The sequence below is a fragment of the Ursus americanus genome, chromosome 14 (assembly GCF_024610735.1).
Source record: "Ursus americanus isolate L20-20 chromosome 14, mUrsAme1.1.p, whole genome shotgun sequence".
NCBI classification, from domain to species: Eukaryota; Metazoa; Chordata; class Mammalia; order Carnivora; family Ursidae; genus Ursus; species Ursus americanus.
Genome location: NC_142140.1, coordinates 59109817 through 59126342, shown reverse-complemented (window position 1 = coordinate 59126342; position 16526 = coordinate 59109817). Strand labels below are relative to the sequence as shown.

General features: G+C 64.9%; 1 protein-coding gene across 1 annotated transcript; it reads right to left on the bottom strand.

Moving 5' to 3' along the window:
- Positions 1-2962: 2962 nt before the first annotated feature.
- On the bottom strand, positions 2963-14392 carry KLF16 (KLF transcription factor 16). The gene is made up of 2 exons (XM_045800131.2): positions 13780-14392; positions 2963-5258 (listed from the first exon to the last, which is right to left on the bottom strand). Exons 1-2 carry the CDS (start codon positions 14231-14233, stop codon positions 4957-4959), a joined length of 756 nt encoding a protein of 251 aa, XP_045656087.2. The 5' UTR covers positions 14234-14392; the 3' UTR covers positions 2963-4956.
- Positions 14393-16526: the final 2134 nt, after the last annotated feature.

The window sequence follows — 16526 nt, the reverse complement described above, 5'->3', positions numbered from 1 at the left end:
TATTTTATTTTATTTTTAGATTTTATTTTTAAGTAATCTCTACACCCCAGGTGGGGCTTGAACTCATGACCCTGAGATCAAGAGTCACATGCGCCACTGACTGAGCCAATCAGGCGCCCCCATAATTAATCATTTTAGAAGTGAAAATTCAGGGGCATTTGGTACATTCACTATTCCGTGCAACCATCACCTCTATGTAATTCCAGAATATTCTGGAGGCAAAAAGAAACCCCGTCCCCATCAGCCATCACCCCCACTCCTCCCCTTTCCCCAGCCCCCGGCCCCCACGAGCCCCCTTCCCGTCCGTGGAGGAGCCTGTTCTGGACGTGTCACACACGTGGACTCACACACCGTGGGGCCTTCTGCGTCTGGTTCCCTCCCTGAGCGTCGGGGGCTCGGGGTCCGTCCCTGGGGCAGCACAGGTGGGCGCCCCGCTCCTGCTTGTGGCCGAGGGACGTGCCTGTGCGTGCATGGACCGTGTTCTGTGTGTCCGTCTGACTGTGCGGCTGTGGACGCCCGTGTTTGTTCTCAGTGTGTGTGTTTGAGCACCTGGGGTTTTTTGAGTAGGAGTTTTTCAAATGATGTAAATTGTCTATTGCTCATGTTTAAAATGTGGGGAGATGTCACAAAAAACTGCAAACCCGGCCTCTCTACGAACAGTTGGCCACCCTGGGTCCACCAGCTGGTGATTGCCACGGACCCCCGTGAGCACACGACTCCCCCTCCCAGCCGACTGCTCACCTCACCTCAGCCACCGGGCCCCTCACGCAGGGGTCCCTCAACAGCTGTCATCACCAAGAATGGAAAGGCGGGCCCCTGCGAGTGGCCTGACAAAGTATGTGAGGTGAAGCCTGCCTGGTCTCTGTCCATGCTCACGGGCCTTGGGCGTCCATTTAGCAAATATTTACCAAGCACCTATCACGTGCCAGACGCAGTGCTAGAGACACCGGCGAACAGGGGAAAGATCCCTTCCCTGGTGGAGGCGGTGCTCTAGGTGGGGAAGACAGGCGATAGGAAATAAGGAAATGATAGCATGATCTAAGTGCTGGGGTGGGGGAGAGGAGAACAGGGTATGCGACTGAGAAAAGAGGTGGTCCATGTGGTCTTCTGAGGAAGGTGGGATTTGAGCAGTTCTGAAGAAGGTAAAGAGGGGGAAGGGCATTTCAGGCAGAGAGCACAGTCTGTGCAAAGGCCCTGGGGCAGCACTCAGTAGGCATGTTGGAGGAACAGAGAGAAGGTCCGTGTGGCTGCAGCAGAGTGGGCAAGGGGGAGAGAGGGAAGAATGGAGGTCAGGGAAGGGATGGGGGCAGGTCATGCAGGGCCTTGGGGACATTGGTGAAGACGTGGGCTTTACCCCCAGGGAGGTGGGAGCCCCAGAGGGCTGTAAGCGCAAGAGGGCGGGACCTGACTCGGGTGCGCACCGGCGCCCTCTGGTGGCTACCGAGGGGAGAACGGACTGTGGGGTGACGGTGGGAGTGCGGGACCGCAGGGACCAGAGTGGAGGGGACTGGCCCGGTCCAGGTGGGCGATGATGGGGTGGATTAAGTGAAAACACAGGACGGGGTGCAAATGGGCCGATTTGGGATATGCTTTGAAGACAGAATTCCAGGGAGATTTCCGGAAGAAATGGCTGTGGGTAGAGACAGAGTCAAGGTCAAGGGTGACCCCAAGGATTTTGGCCTGCGCACCTGAAAAGATGGAAGTCCCCGTGCTTGAAGGGGGATGGAACCGGGCAGCCTAGCGGTGGGAGTTGGCACAATGAGGTCCGACGGGCGCTGGCCCAGGGAGTGTCGTCGGCACATGAGGGGATGTGAGCGGACAAGGAGCACAGCGAGAGGGGGCCTGAGCCCGTAGTGGTGGGGATCCGGGAGGGTCAGGGGTCCCCGAGGCCGCATGACCAGGAAGCGTCCAGAAGGCAGGAGGGGACATCTTTGAGCTGTCCAGAGCACGTGGGATGGTGTCCAAGAGAGACTGGCGGGAGGAGCTGCGTGCGTGGACCCGGAATTCCCGGGACTCTGCCCAAAGGGGCAGAAAACGCAGCTGGAGCCGGAGTGGGACAGTGGGACAGGGGTCCAAGGAGCGATGTTTGCGGGCCTGCGGGGCAGAAGCCAGAAGAAAGGGGACAAAGTGAAGCAGGGATTAGGGGGATGCAACAGGGAGGCCGTCCTCGAGTAAGGGCGACGGGCTCCTGCCCAGCTTGTGGGCGATCTGCGCGGCGGCGGGGGCAGGACCCCGGGGAGGGCTCGGTGGGAGCCAAGGTGCAATGCCACGGACGGCCACCAGATGGCGAGGCCTTCGCCTTCCCGGGGGCGGAATCAGGGGAGCCCCGGGGGAGGGTCTGCGCGCCCCCACCGGAGCCACACCCGCCTTCGGGGCGCTGGAGACCGCGGGAATCTGGGCGTCTATTTCCTAGGAAAGGGGTTCAAGACCCTCGTCAGCTTCTCAATGCTCCCGGGGCCTCTGAGCCCTCCTCCCCGAGGGGCTCCCCCGCCCAGTCCCCTGCAATCGGGAGCTGGCATACGGCAGGCGTGCAATACGTGAGCAGACCCGCTGGGCACGCGAGCTGGCGCGGGGCGGGGTGGAGACAGCGGGGGTCCGGGGACCCTCTGGGGAGGAGCGCTGTCACGCCCACCAGCAGCCCCAGGGGCACGGGCTCCTCCAGCTCCTGGCGCCGGAAGAGGGCGGGCGCTGGACGCCCCCGGGCGCCGTGTCACCGCGCCTCGGTTGCCGGGTAACGGAGCGAGTGGGGGGGGGCGCAGCTGCGTGAGGCGTAGGTGTCGCGGGGCAGCAGCCCCCTTCCCAGGCCTTAGGGCTGAGGGAGCGTTATGTCGTGTCCCAGCCAGTGGGTCCAGGGTCCCCAGCAGAAGGCTGGTGACCTGGGGGCTACGCTGTTGATTGGGATGCGGGGACTCAGCTCACCGGCTGAAGACCAGAGGTGGGAAAAACCACGCAGGCACCAGAGTCGGGTTTAAAAAAGGGCTTGTTTAATTAAATACAAGGAAGAGGCCAGGCAGGACGGGGGGGGGGGGGGGGGGCACCACCTGAAAGCACAAGTCCCTCTGGGCCCTCCCCCCTCGCCCCCCCCCTTGAGATGCCACAGCTAAGTGGCTGGAACCAGGTCCCAATGACCTCGAGCTCCTTGGGGAAGGAAGGGCACAGGTCTCTCCAGGCCCCTGAACACTGGAGAGGGGCCAGGGATGGGTCCTCAGCTTCCTGGGCCCTCAAGACCCACAATCCAGCTCCCGTGAAGAGGCGCCAGCCAGGGATGGGACAATCAAGAGGACGTCCATAAAGACACAGGGGAAAATGGGACCCCAGCCTGCCCCCACAGACTAAGGCATCTCACCAACACTGCTGGAAAGGAGGGTTTAGGGTACAGATGGACCAGCCCGGCAAGGATCTGCCCAGAGGCTGGGCAAAGAGACCCTTCCCAGTCCAGCTCCAAAGGGCTTCCCTGGCCTCCTCCCAAGGACTCCAAGCACCCATCCCTGGATCCTGCCAGGCCAGGTCCAGTCCACACCGATGCCATCCAAACCCCCAGCCCCCAGCGGGGAGACAGAAAGGTTCTGGAACACACGTTAGGTGCCATAAACCTCCTGCAGCCAACAGTGGGACACAGGTCCTTTCAGGGTCTTGGGACAGGGAGCCTGGGTCCTCTCCCATTCTAGGGCGGGGGTCCTCAGTCCCTGTCCAAAATGAAACCCAACCAAAGCCACAGTGGGAATACACCAGGAGAGGCCACAGCACTTACCCCTCCCTACCCTAAGTTCAGATCACCCAGACCTTCCCCCCAACACCCACACCCCCTGAGGACAACGGACCACCCACGGGCCCCAGGTCAAAAAAGGGATTGGTGCCTGAAAAAATATTCTACCCGGTCCAAAAAAACGAGCTATCCCATGGGGTGCAGGGGTCAGCCCTCATGCTTCCTGCCCTTGCAAGCAGGATCCCAACTCTGGTCCAGGGGCCATGCGACCAGGGGTACCTGCCAGGAAGAAGGGCTGGTGGCAGAATGGAGCCGGCCCCCACACCTCCACCTGCAGAGAAGGGATGCCTTATGCTCAATGGCTGTCATGGTCCCAACAGGAGGGATTGATTGTCACACGATGCTGTGGAAGGCCAAAGTTGGGGACTCTACTCTGACAGGAGCAGTCCTCACTCACACACTCACACACCCACCCAGAGAGGGGCAGCTCACTGCCCCCCTCCTTCCCACCAGCAGAGACAGAGGAAAATAAATAAGTAGGCATTTGCCCCAGCTGCAGCCTGTTATCCACCTCCCCTCCATGTGAGTCAAAATGCTCTTTGGAAGAACCCGTTTCTCTCCCTCCCTACCCCAGTCTTAGGAGCAAAACCTGGACCCTACTGCCTCCCCCCCTCCCCCCTTCCCACCCTGCCCCCACTGCTGGGGAGCTGGGTGGCAGGGCAGAACCTGTGGACACCTGAGATTGAGTACCCGGATGGGGGCGGCTGGGGCCGCACCCCAGTTCCCTGAACATCTCCAATGGCTTTCAGTGGGGTGAGGGGCCCGGGCAGAGTGGGGGGGGGGGGTGTATGCCGCGGTAACCCCTGGTTCATCTATGGCTCTTTGCACACATCATCCCACCTGGAGAGGGGGGCTGGGGGGGCCGAGTCCGAGCACTGGTTAGGTGCACCTTTCCTGGGCCGCTCCCCCCAGACCCACCCTCTCCAAAGCAGGAAGGTGGCGACGGGGGAGGGGAGCGCCTGCTGGCCGCCCACCTGGGGTTCCTGTTTAACACATGGGAAGAGAGTTACCCAACATGGCTATTTACAGACACGGGCCCCAGCCACCCCTCCCAAGGGCCACCCCCGGTCCGGTGTGGGGACGCTGGCTGTCGGTCCGCGGCCCGCCCCTGGCCGTGGACAGCAGGCGTTTTGCTGGTGCTCCATGCCCAGGCCCAGCAGGGGTGCGGCAGGGCGGGCTGGACTAGGGCCCTACAGGCCAGAGGGGGCCGGGCTGGGCGCGGGGCTGGGCGCGGGGCTACCCGCCAGGCTGCAGGGCAGCGAGTCGCTGGGCGAGGCGCTGCGGGCGCCCGGGCGCCGGAGCAGTTCCGGGCGGAAGCCCGGGTGGCGGCGCGCGTGCTTGGTCAGGTGGTCGCTCCGGGTGAAGCGCTTGGAGCAGAGCGGGCAGGGAAAGCGCTTCTCGCCGGTGTGCGTCCGGTGGTGGCGGGCCAGCTCGTCGGAGCGCGCGAACTTCTTGTCGCAGCCCGGCCAGTCGCAGGCAAAGGGGCGTTCGCCTGGGCAGGGGGAGCAGAGGACAGACAGAAGCAGTCAGCGCTGGGGGACACACAGAGGCGGGGGGCTCTCAGCAGATCCCTCAGGGTCCTGGTCATTTGTCTCCCTCCCCGCTTCCCCACCCGCCCATCTGGTTCTAGAGACTGGATGCCGGGTGTGAATTTAAAACGTGTAAGTATGCAAAGAAAATGCCCACTCATTTCACGAAGCCCCTAATGCACACCCCTGCCCTTTACTTCCTAGGAACGTGTAGTAATCCCACGAGCAGTTTCCGTGCGTTAAAAGCAGAACGGGCAGAGGCTGAGCTCTCCCCGGCCCGCCCCCACTCCCACGGCAGCGCCTCGGTGACAGATCTCCTGGTGTAGAGCGCGCACACACGTGCGCGCCGCTCCGAGCGCATGCTGGGCTTTGCAGGGGCTTCTCCCTATGCAAATGGGTCCTGTCCCCACCTCCGCTTTCCCGGGGGACATACCGGAGGCTCCCAGGTGTTCGCGACCCCAGTAACCCTCTCCTTTTGAAAATGATCCCCCCCCCCCCCGGCGCAAAGTCGGTGTGTTGGGGGGATGGTGTCTGGGCAGATTCCCATGCCTGGTCCACCCACTAACCCTTGTGGCCCCTCTAGAGATAGAGGGACATGTGAAGGGCCCCCAGCAGCCCCACAGCCCGGCAGAGGGTGAGGAAGGGCACAAGGCCCTGGCAGAGACGGCCCCCAGCAGGTCACAGCGCCCCCGGGAAGGGGAGGGACTGGAGGCCAAGGCCACCGGCCTCACCCCGCCCCCGCGGAACAGACGGGGAGGGGAGGGGAAGGGAGGGGCGGGCCGCCACTCAGCAACTTCCTCCGCAGACCCCTCCCACCTTCCAGGCTGGCCTCGCCCATCCTGCCCCGACCAGACCAGCGGCCGCCAGCCCAGAGCGCCTGTCCCCACCCACCCCTCCTGCCTGGGGTATCGGCCCCAGAATGGTTCAGCCCGACCCCCAGCGAGCTTGTCAGCACCCCCCCCCCAGCCGACCCGAGAGCACTCAGCGCCCCACCTTTAGCCTGGGTCCACCCTGGACCCCCGCCACGCCCCAGGCCAAGGGGCCGTGAGCATCCCGGAGCTTGCACCCCTGCGCCCTGCCGGGTACCTGGGACCCTGGACTCCCCAGCCGTTGTTTCGTCCAGGAGTTTTGGAGGGTGTGTGTGTGGCTGGGTGTGGACAGAATGTGGCACGTGAGCCGTGGCGCCCATACCCCTCCCTGTGTGACACCCTTTGTGGCATTGGATGGAGCTCCGAGTACAAAGGGAGAGGGCTGGACTCGGGGGAAGCCAGAGCGGGGCCAGGGTGGTCACCTCCTGCGTTGCACACTGGACCCAGGCTGGGCAGTGTGGTGATTCAGGCTGACCCTGTGTCAGAGAACACATCCTGAAGGGGGTACATGGCCTGGGGTCTGAGAAAGTCCCCCAAAACAGGATCAATGGTGGCCAAGCACAGAGGAGAGGTAACCGGGGAACCAGCAGAAAGGACCACAGGACAGAAGAGTGGCTGTGGGGGTAGTGGGGCCTGGATTCTCAGGGTGAGCCAGGAACATCTCTGCTCTGAAAGCTAAGGGACTGTCCTGGGGTCATGGGCTGGGAGGAGATAGCAATCAGGAGAGACAGAGTGGGCTCCTGCCATCACTCATGGCCCAGGGGAGAGCTAGACTAAAACCTCCCCTCCCCCATCCCTTCTTCGCGGCCACCCCCAAAACCAAAGGAGGAGGTGGGGTCCAGCAAGTCTCCCCATGAAGATTTCTTGCGGGTGACCCGTGAGTTGTGCTCACAGCTACGGGAGGCCATGCCCCAGAAGGCTGGGAATCGGGTGTGCTGGAGTCACCTACCCCGGGGGGCGGGGGGGGTGACACATCTGTACCCAAGACCTCCCAGACCCCAATCTCTGGGGCTGCACCCTTCTCGGGAACAATCCCAAAGGCGGGGGGCCTCTCAGCAGGGACATCCTCTATGGAAAGGCAGAGCTCGAAACAGCCTGGGAAAGGACCCCCGCCCCACCCGGATGGTGGGGTACTTGAATCTGACAGTCCCCCAGGGCTGCAGTCTGGGGAGGGGGGGTCCGGTTTGGGGGGCAGGGCCGCTGGCTCCAGGCCAGACCTGGTGCCTGGGGAACGATGCCCCTCCGAGGGGCACTCAGTCCTGTCGCCATCTTGCAGGGCGCAGGCGGGGAACAGCAGAAGGGAAGGGGGGGCCATCCCGCTGCTGGCGCGCCCCGCAGTTGGCTCACTTCCCCATTTCGGGCGGGCGGCGGGGCTGGTACCCGCCTCCCGGCCTCCCCTCCTCCCCGCAGGCCCACTTTGCAATGAGCAGGTTGCAAGAGCGGTGCCAGCGCGCACTGGGGCAGGACGCGTGCAGCCGCCGGGAACACAGCTGCCGCACGTAGCTCGTAGCTCGGTGGCGGTAGGGACATCCGCAGCCCAGCCGGCCTCGCTCACGTGGTCCCGCTCCCGCTAGGGCGGCGGCGGGGGGGGGGGGCGGGGGCCTGGGGTCGACTTGCCGGCTGGACGCCTGCCAGCCCCGCCCCACACCCAGTTGCTGGGGAGCTCACGTGCATACGTGGGTGGCGGGGACCCGGGTGCGCAGGCTTCCCGCCCCCACAGCGCTGGGCGAATGCCTGCAAGATACCAGGCCCTGTCACCCTCCCACAGTCCACTAGCCAGGGTGGGGGGCGCTCAGGAGGCTCAGAGCCCGCGGGGGGCCGCAGATGCTGCCCCGGCCGCTCCAGAGCGGAGGAAGATGTGGTGGGCGGGGCCCCCGTGGACGTGACCTTTTGACTTGGGCTGGGCTGAGGTGACCTGGGGACAGTTGGAGTCACCACAGTGTCATGCTGGCTCAGAAAAATGTAAGCCCAGAGGTCCTGGAGACCTGATAGAGGGTAATAGGAAGGGGGCATTTGAGCCACGACAGCTTGGCCTGCCTGGCCTTCACCGGGCAGGGGCCAGCGGCCAGCTCCGACCTTCACTGTGACCTCTGAGGTCATCCCTCGGGGTAGGGTAGAAGGTGTGTGGGGCAGCTGACCCTTGCACAAATGCCCACCTCCCAGGTAGAGGCAGGGGGGAGGGGCCCAAGTGAGGGAGAATTCCTGGAGAGCTCGGCAAGGCTGGGGCTGCAGCAGATGGCAGGGAGGGCCAGGGGCTTCCTGAAGTCGCCCCTGAGTAGTCCAGAAAGAACCCAAAGAACAGGTGTGGAGGTGCAGCAGAAAGGGGGGGGAGTTGAGGGTGAGGTCTGGAGAGCAGGGCATGGGGGTCCGTCTCCAGCTAGCTACTCTGGTGGCTTTACAAAGTGCCTATGGGAAGCTCAGCTGTTCTGTGATTTTATTTTTTAAGTAACCTCCACATCCAATGTGGGGCTCGAACTCACAACCCTGAGATCAAGAGTGACATGCTCCACTGACCGAGCCAGGTGGGCGCCCCTGTTCTCTGATTTTAAATACCTCCGGGCCCTGCCCCACAAACCAAGCCTGACCACCTACCTACCCCCACATCCCCACTCCTCCTGCAGGTCTCCCCTTTCAACCGCTCTGTTGTTGCCACCAAAAGCTTAGAGAGGCATCTCCTGGCTGTCTCCATCCCTCGTCTTGGTTGGCCTGCTTGGTACCTGGCAGCAAATCCCATCAGTAAGCCCTTCAAAATATCTCCTGACCCCACGCTGGCTTTAGGCCCAGCTCTTGCCTGGACCAGTGCAGTAGCCCAGCGGTTTGTGGCTCAGTCACCCAGTCCACGCTCTGCCCTACAACCTCCCAGAGCTACTCCCCGACCCAAGATCAAAGCTGAAAGGGTTTAGCTTGACGCCTTGCCCTCCCTCGACTTCTCAGCAGCCCCACTCACCAATCCTCACACACCATGTTCCTGCCGCCTGGACTCTCTCCCCGTCACTCTGTCCCTTTTATGTACCCTGTCACCCCTAAGATCGGCCTCGCCTTTCCCCCCTGGTGCACTTCGCCACCCCCTTTCTCAGCTTCTCTATCCTTGCGCTTAGCATCCCCTAGGTGTGAGATCTGCCCCTCACCTGACTGTCAAGCTGGCGGCACAGGCCTGGCAGACCCTGGGCACGTCCTACGTGTGTGGAGCATCTGCGGGCCGCAGAGTCAAGCTCCAGCTGCTGGCTGTCACCTCGTTCGCCCACCAGCCCAGGGAGGTGCTATCCGTACCACTTATTTAAAAGGCCGGCCCCCTGCAGCCTCTCATCCCTCCTTCCTCCCTGAAGACCCACACTGCCGTGGCTCGTGGCTTGTGGCTCGGGCTCGCTTCCCCCCCAGACTGGCCCCTTTGGCCCGCAGGCTCTTTGTGCCTGGCGGTGAGGGGTAACAACTCCCACAGGCCCCCCTTCCCAGGAGCATGTGTGATCGGGAGACCCGCTCCTCTGGAACAGCCCTGGGCGAGGTTGAAGTCAGGGCAGCCACCCCCCCACCCAGGGAGGCCGGCTCCTCGCACTGGTATCATCTGCCGGCTCCCGGGCCATCTGGGCCACCTTTATCAGGGAGCCTGGGTGGGGGGTGGTTATCACCCCCAACAATGTTGGGGGCCCTCCAGTTACAGCACGGGCCCCTGAAGCCAGTTCCAGCTGCTCTCTGCAAGCTGCCTGCAGGAGGAGGGGGCTAGGTGGAGCTCACAGGCCACTCCCGCCCCCTCAGGCCTGGCACTGCCCTGCCCTTCCCCCCCCCAATAAGCCACCAGTCTCCTGAGCCCCACCTGTCCTCAAAGGAGCCCACAGTTCTGCCTGGGGGAGGTGGGTCGGGTCTGCTGTCCACTCAGCCTTGGGAAGGTGGTGGCTACTTCCCCTCTGGGCCTCAGTTTCCCCACTGCCCTTCCCTGGGGGCCTCTTCAGCCAAGAATACCACAACCTCTGACCCTGCCCCCCTTGGGCTACTCAGAAAAACTAGGGTTCACCCTAGCCTCCTCCTACTCTCCGTGTCCTGGGGCTTCTCACTTGCACCCAGTCTGAGGGCTGGCCCACCCCTCTCGCACCCATGCGGGCAGCCTGCCCTCCTCAACCCCTCTCCTGGGACCCTAATCCCTGCTCCATAAACGGATTTTCCTCTGCAAAGCCGGGCCTGCCTTCCTGCCCACCCTCCACCCTGCCCTTGGGATTAAACAGAACCCTTCACCTGCCCTGACCCTCCCCACCTCACACCTCCACCTCATCCTCAAAACTCACACCCCAGGGCCCTTGTCCCCATCCCCTCTCCTGGGACACACCCCTTCCTGCCCCACAGGACTCCATGGTGTCCACGGAGAGGCCTCTTCCTCTATCACTGCTGCTGTCACCCGCTTGCCAAGGTTCCTGGCGTCAGGGCACAGGACCGGGATGTCCCCACGGCGCCTTGCACACGCCAGATGCTCACCTAATATGCCTCACACTTAAGGAGACAGGGTGTTAGAGTAAAACAGGGAGCCTCACCTGGGGGTGATCCTGCAATTCCCCCAGGGGACACGTGTCACTGTCACACCTGGGGATGTTTCTGGCATCGAGTGGGTGCAGCCAGGGATGCTGCTGAAACCCCACGGTGCCCAGGACTCACACAGAGAATGGTACCCGCGGGGCCCTGCAGGTCAGACCTTGGCCTAGAAGCTCCGCTTCTGGATCAGAGCTTTCTCTTGCCAGGGAGAAGCCTGAGACCCCAGGAGGGGCAGCGCTCACCACCTGCTTGGCACCAGGGACGCTGGGGCAAGGGAACAGTCCAGATATGGAGGTTGGGCGAGCAGGGAGTAGACAGCCAGCCTCTCCTCCCGCCCCCGCCCCATCTCTCCTCTCACTCGCCGTATCCACAGCAACGGCGTCAACTTCTCCTGAAGCTTCCTAAGTCCCTCCCCACCCCACATAGGAGAGCTCCATGCTGGGGCTGCAGACCGGACCCCGGGGACCACAGGACAGCCCTGCCCCTGCAGCTGGGTGGCCCTCCCAGCCTCACCACCCCCTATGCCAAGCGGAGCAGGGATGATGGGGGTACCACACTTGACTCTGGCCAGGCTCCTGCTCTGTGCCGCAGTCTGCTCCTCTGTAAAATGGAGCTAGGCCTGGATTGGGATCTCTTTACAGAGAGAAGGGTGATCCCCAGGCAAGGCAGGGGAAGGCAGGATTCTCTCCCAAAGGCCCCCTGGAGATGGCCCAGCTGACTTCTAATCACTGTTCCTCATCAGATCGGTCCCCAGGCCCATCCCTGGCAATGGGCAACACCAAGCTAGCCTTGGGACACCCAGGGCAGGCATGGCTTCCCCACCCCCAAGCCAGGCGTAACAGCAGAGCCCCCCCCCCTTCTAGGAGCTGGAAAAACTCAAAGGCCTTTACGTGGCCACTGAGTCAGGCTCCGTGGTCCTGGGGGGGGGGGCAGAGACACTCGGAACGAGCAGTCTCAAGCACATAGGTGTCTGAAACCCTCCAGAAACAGAATACCAAGGGTGCCTAAGTCAGGGATTTCCAATCTCAGGAGCAGTCAGTCGTCCAGGAGCTGTGCCCTCTGGGTTCCCATGTCATATTATAAGGAGGGCTTTGAGACAGGACACCCAGAGCCACAGCTCCCATCGGCACCCTGCCCTCCCCCACCCACTACTCGCACCCTCCACTGGGACACCCCCCGCTCCCCGGCTGGGCCTCGTGAACCTAAATTTTTCATTTAAAACGTGGATGGCAATAATGACATCCTGGACCCAGCAAGGAGTCGTCGTCCCCGCCCCCCAGGCTTCGAGAGGCTGCCACCACTGCTTGGGGGCCAATGGAGGCTCTGAAGGACTCCAGGATGCCCTGGAGAAGTGTCTCTTGGGACCTGGGGTGGGAGGTGGCCTGGCTGCCCCCTTCAACCAACCTAGAAGTCTGACAGGACCCAGAAAAAAAAAAAAAATCGGTACCCTGGAGGAGTGCAAAAGGCCCTCGGGACCTCACCATCCAACAATGACCTAGGGCTGGTAACAGGACAGGTGTAGAAACTCAAGAGTGGGAGAAACGGGGTCTCTCCCTGGACAGTCTCTCCACTTCAGCACCCCTGCCATTCAAACAGGCAAACTCACTTAGAATGAGCCAGAGTCCTATTCAGACCCCAGCTCCACACCCAGACAGGAATCTCCCCATCTTCATGGAGCCCCAGCCATCCTGCCCACAGACCCTCAGACCTCACTGCCTCAATGTGTGGGTAACACCCAGCGGCTGGTCAGGGAAGGACTGGCTCCAGGAGGAAATGCAGACCCCACCCCAAGTCGGCCCTGGCTGTGGTACCCTGTCTTGTGCTCGCAAGTGGGGCGGAGCCTCTAGGTCCCTGTGGACAGGGACAGGGACTATGCAGGAGACGGGGAGTGCAAAGAGCAGGGAGGAGGGTGCCTGGCGTCTGAGGCCCTGAAAGGGGCCTGGGGCTGCCCACACTGGCTCCCCACCACACCACTAGGGCCCGCCCTGCTTTCTCCCACCCTCTCCACAATGAGACTGTGTCCACAGAGCCACGGCTGCGCCTGACCCCCACAATGACCCTCGGAAGGCAGAATTCCATGTACCCTTCACCAGACGAAAACACTGAACCCCAGGATGGGTCGTGGGCTAGAAAGTGGCTGAGCTGGAATCCAAGTACATCCTGCACCCAGATGCCCCCCCGCCCTTCCCCTCAATATTCAAGCCCAGACCAGCCACCAAGGCCCACCTTCCCCTGACCCCCAACCCAAACTCCCAGCTTGGAGAGCATTCTCGGGGTTGAGGGTGGGGGACCCCGAGGAGGACGGGGTGGGGGGTGACAGTGGAAGGCTGATGACTGTGCCCCTGCCTCAGATTACCCTAGCCTGTCCCCTCACCCTCAGCTGGGCAGTGAGAGGTGACAAGTGTCACTGAACCCTCTCCCCAACCCCGCCACCTAACGCGGTGAGGACCTGCCTCCCTCGAGGGTCCCCCTCTCAAATAACCCCCCCACTCCCGCATCCAGACTCAGGCCTCAACCCGCACTCTCAGCCCCGCCCTCCGCCTTATTAAAACTCGAAAGGAAAAAAAAAAACGTGTGGGGCGCCCCCCACCCCGGCCCCCGCGCCAAGCGCTCTGCTGCCCTCTGGGATGAATCGTCGCTGCCACCCCGGAGGCGGCGACGCGGCTCCTCCTCCCTCACTACACATAGGGAAACTGAGGCAGGGGAGACGAAGACAGAAAAATCTCAGAGCTGCGTGCTCCAACCACGGCATCCACTCCCCAGACACGAACCCCACAGGAAATAAAAGAGAAACGGAACCGAGGGGGGAGGGAACGGTCCGGGAGCCCCGATTCCGCCCACGGACCCCGTCGCGCCGCGCGCCCCGCGAGCGCCTGCAGCCACCACCGTCTCGCCCGCCAACCGCGCGCCGCCCGACCGCGTGGCCGCCACGCCCCCTGCGCGCGCCCCACCCACCGAGGCCCCGCCCTCCCGGCCGGCGCGGCGGCGGCCCGGGCGCGCCCCCCTCCCCGCCCCCCACGCGCCACGCAGTTTTGGGGTCCCGGAGGGGGAAGGGGCGCAGGAGACCGCTCCCGCGGACCAGGAGAACGGGGCTCACCTGTGTGCGTCCGCAGGTGCGACTTGAGGTGTGAGGACTTGTAGTACGCCTTGGCGCAGCCTGGGAAGGGACAGCGGTGGCTCTTGGCGGCGGCGGGCGCGGCGCCGGGGGCGCGACCAGAGGACGGGGACGAGGCGGCCGAGGAGGAGGAGGCGGGCGAGGCGCCCCCCGGGGCGGCGCCGGGCCCGCTGCGCAGGTCGGCCAGGATGCTGGCGGCCAGCAGGTGGGGCGCGGCGGCGGCGGCGGGGCCCGGGCCGGAGGCAGCGGGGGGCGGCGGTGGCGGGCCCTGTGGCCCGGGCGGGGCGGCCTCGCGGCGCGGCGCGCGCACCTCCAAGCCGGCGGCGGGGCCCGCGCCCTCGGGGCCCGGCCGCCCGCGGTGTACCACGGCGCCCGAGGAGATGGCCATGAGCACGTCGGCAGCGAAGTAATCCACGCACGCCACGGCCGCCGACATGCCGGGCAAGGGCGCGCGGCGTGGGCCGAGCGGGCTGAAAAGAGGCGGCGGGAGCGGTGCCCGTCCGGCCGGCGGCGGCTGCTCGAGTGCGGGAGGCGGAGGAGGAGGAGGAGGAGGAGGCCGGCGCGCGCCGCCGCCGCCGCCGCCCGCGCTCGGCCTGCCCCGCCCCGCCTGACGCGCCCTGACGCACCGGAGCCCGCGGGGGCGGCCGCGGCCCGCCCCGCCCGGAGGACGCCCCCTCGGGGCGCGCGGCCACGCCCCCCGCCCGGCGCGCCCTCCGCCGCCTAGCCAGCCGCGCGCGGCCGCTGGGGGCGGGGTCTGGGCCTGAGGAGCCGCCCCCGGCGCGCCCACTCTGGCCCTGGAGCGCGTCCCCGCCTGCTTCCCGAAGCGCGCCCTCCCCATGCGGGGCCCCCAGCCGGAGACCCCGCCTCCGGTCCCTGCGGCGCGCGCCCCCTTGCCCTTCTCGGAGTACCCCCTCCCCACGCGGGCAAGCTCCGCCCTTCCCCGGTACGATCCTCCCTCCCGGGAGCGCCCCGCCCCATCTCGGCACGCCCCTCCCTCCCTCCCCAGACTGCCCCACCCCCTCCCGGCGCAGCCCTCCCTTCTCGGCGCGCGCCCCGCCCCCTCGCGGGCGCGCCCACCCCACGCCAGGGCGCGCGGCCGGCGGGAGCCCGCCCCTTCCCCGGACGCTTCCACCCTGGGCCCGGGCGCGCCCCCGTTCTCGATGGGGGAGGGCTTCGCTCCCCACGTGGCCGGGTGGGGGTGCGGAAGCGGCCAGCCCCGCCCCCCCGGCCACGTGCGCGACCCTTCCCCCTCTCCTTTACCCTGACCTGGGCTGGACCGCGCTCCCCTTCGTCCTTTCGCCCCCTTCTATGGCAGTCCCCTCGCCTTTCCCGAAGCTCCGCGGCTGGGCACGGGAGGAGTGGGGCGCCCCGCCCAGCTGGGTCCGGCGAACCTGCATTCGTTTCTCTTCTCGCGCCCCCCTCTGAGTCACTTGTGCGCACCCCACGAGGGGTGGGGAGGGCCGGTGTCCGCTGGAGGAGGAGCGGGATGGGGTTGCAAGGGGCTGGGCGAGGCAGAGCGTTCCGGCCCTGCCAATACACAGGGTTGGGGGAACATCGCTCCCCACCGCTGGGCAGGGATCCTTGGGACTTGGATTGGGAAAAGTGGGGCCTGTGGAAGTCCTGAGGACGTCCGGGCCAGGTAGTTCAATGGGGAAGGCGCAGATGGCCGGGGTCAGCCAAGCCAGCAGTCCGAGGCCGAGGTCACGCGGAAGTGGGACAACAGGGTGGCCCTCTCCGCGGCGACCACGGCCCCGCCCCTTCCTAGGCTGGCTGCGGGGTGGGGGGGGGCTGTGATGGCCAGAGCGGCCTCCTGGGAGCACAGCTGCTTCTGCCTGCGTGTGGACAGCGGCCGGGACCCTGGCCCCCTCCTCGACTTTTCATTCTGCCACCTCGCTAGCCCACAGACCCGGCTCTGGCCCTGTCTGCTGGCGTCCCGGCCCCCCACCCCCACCCCCACCTTGCACGTGGCTGTACAGAGGAGAGCTGGGGAAACAGACCCAGTGTTGACTACCGGCTGCCCAGGTGAACTACAGCGCCTTTGACAGACCAGCCCCTTTCTGCAGGCCTTGGGCTTCTCCGGGTGGGCACTTGGCCGGCTCTGGCTGTCGTCATTCCTGCTGGCCTGGGCCTCCTATGCCCCCTGTGCCCTTGAAGGTTTAGGAGGTGAGCTGCCGGGGCTAGTCCCCAGTCCCCCAGCATCTCAGCAGCCCTCAGGGGCCCTAGGTGCCCGCTGCCCAGTCCACACAGAAGAGGTTCTCCCCAGTTCAGACAAGGCAAGCAGCCCCTCGGAGGCTCCCCTCCCCCCAGCTTACATCGGGCACCAGGGCAGGGGCAGGGGCAGGACGAGAAAGAGGCCAGGACCCATTTGTTGCTTCCAGGGATGTTTACTGTGGCCAGAGCGAGCCCCCCAGCAATGTGCCTTCAAGGGGCTCAAGGTGTAGGGCAGGGTAGCTGCGAGTCAGGAAAGGGCACAGGTGGGTGGGCACAGGCCTGCAGAGTGAAGGAAGGGGGGCATGGGGAAGCATCCCACGGGCAGCCCTCCTTGGGCCTCTAGCCGCTGTGGCAGGGGCTGCACTCAGGGCCACTGCCGGGACAGGGGTGACCGCTGAGGACGCGCCTTCCTTCCACCAGCAGAGTCTGTGAGCAGACAGGCCAGGGCTGCCACCTGGTCGTCGCCAGCAGGCTGCATGGCCCCGAACGAGAAGTGCCTCCCAGCCGTAATCAGGATC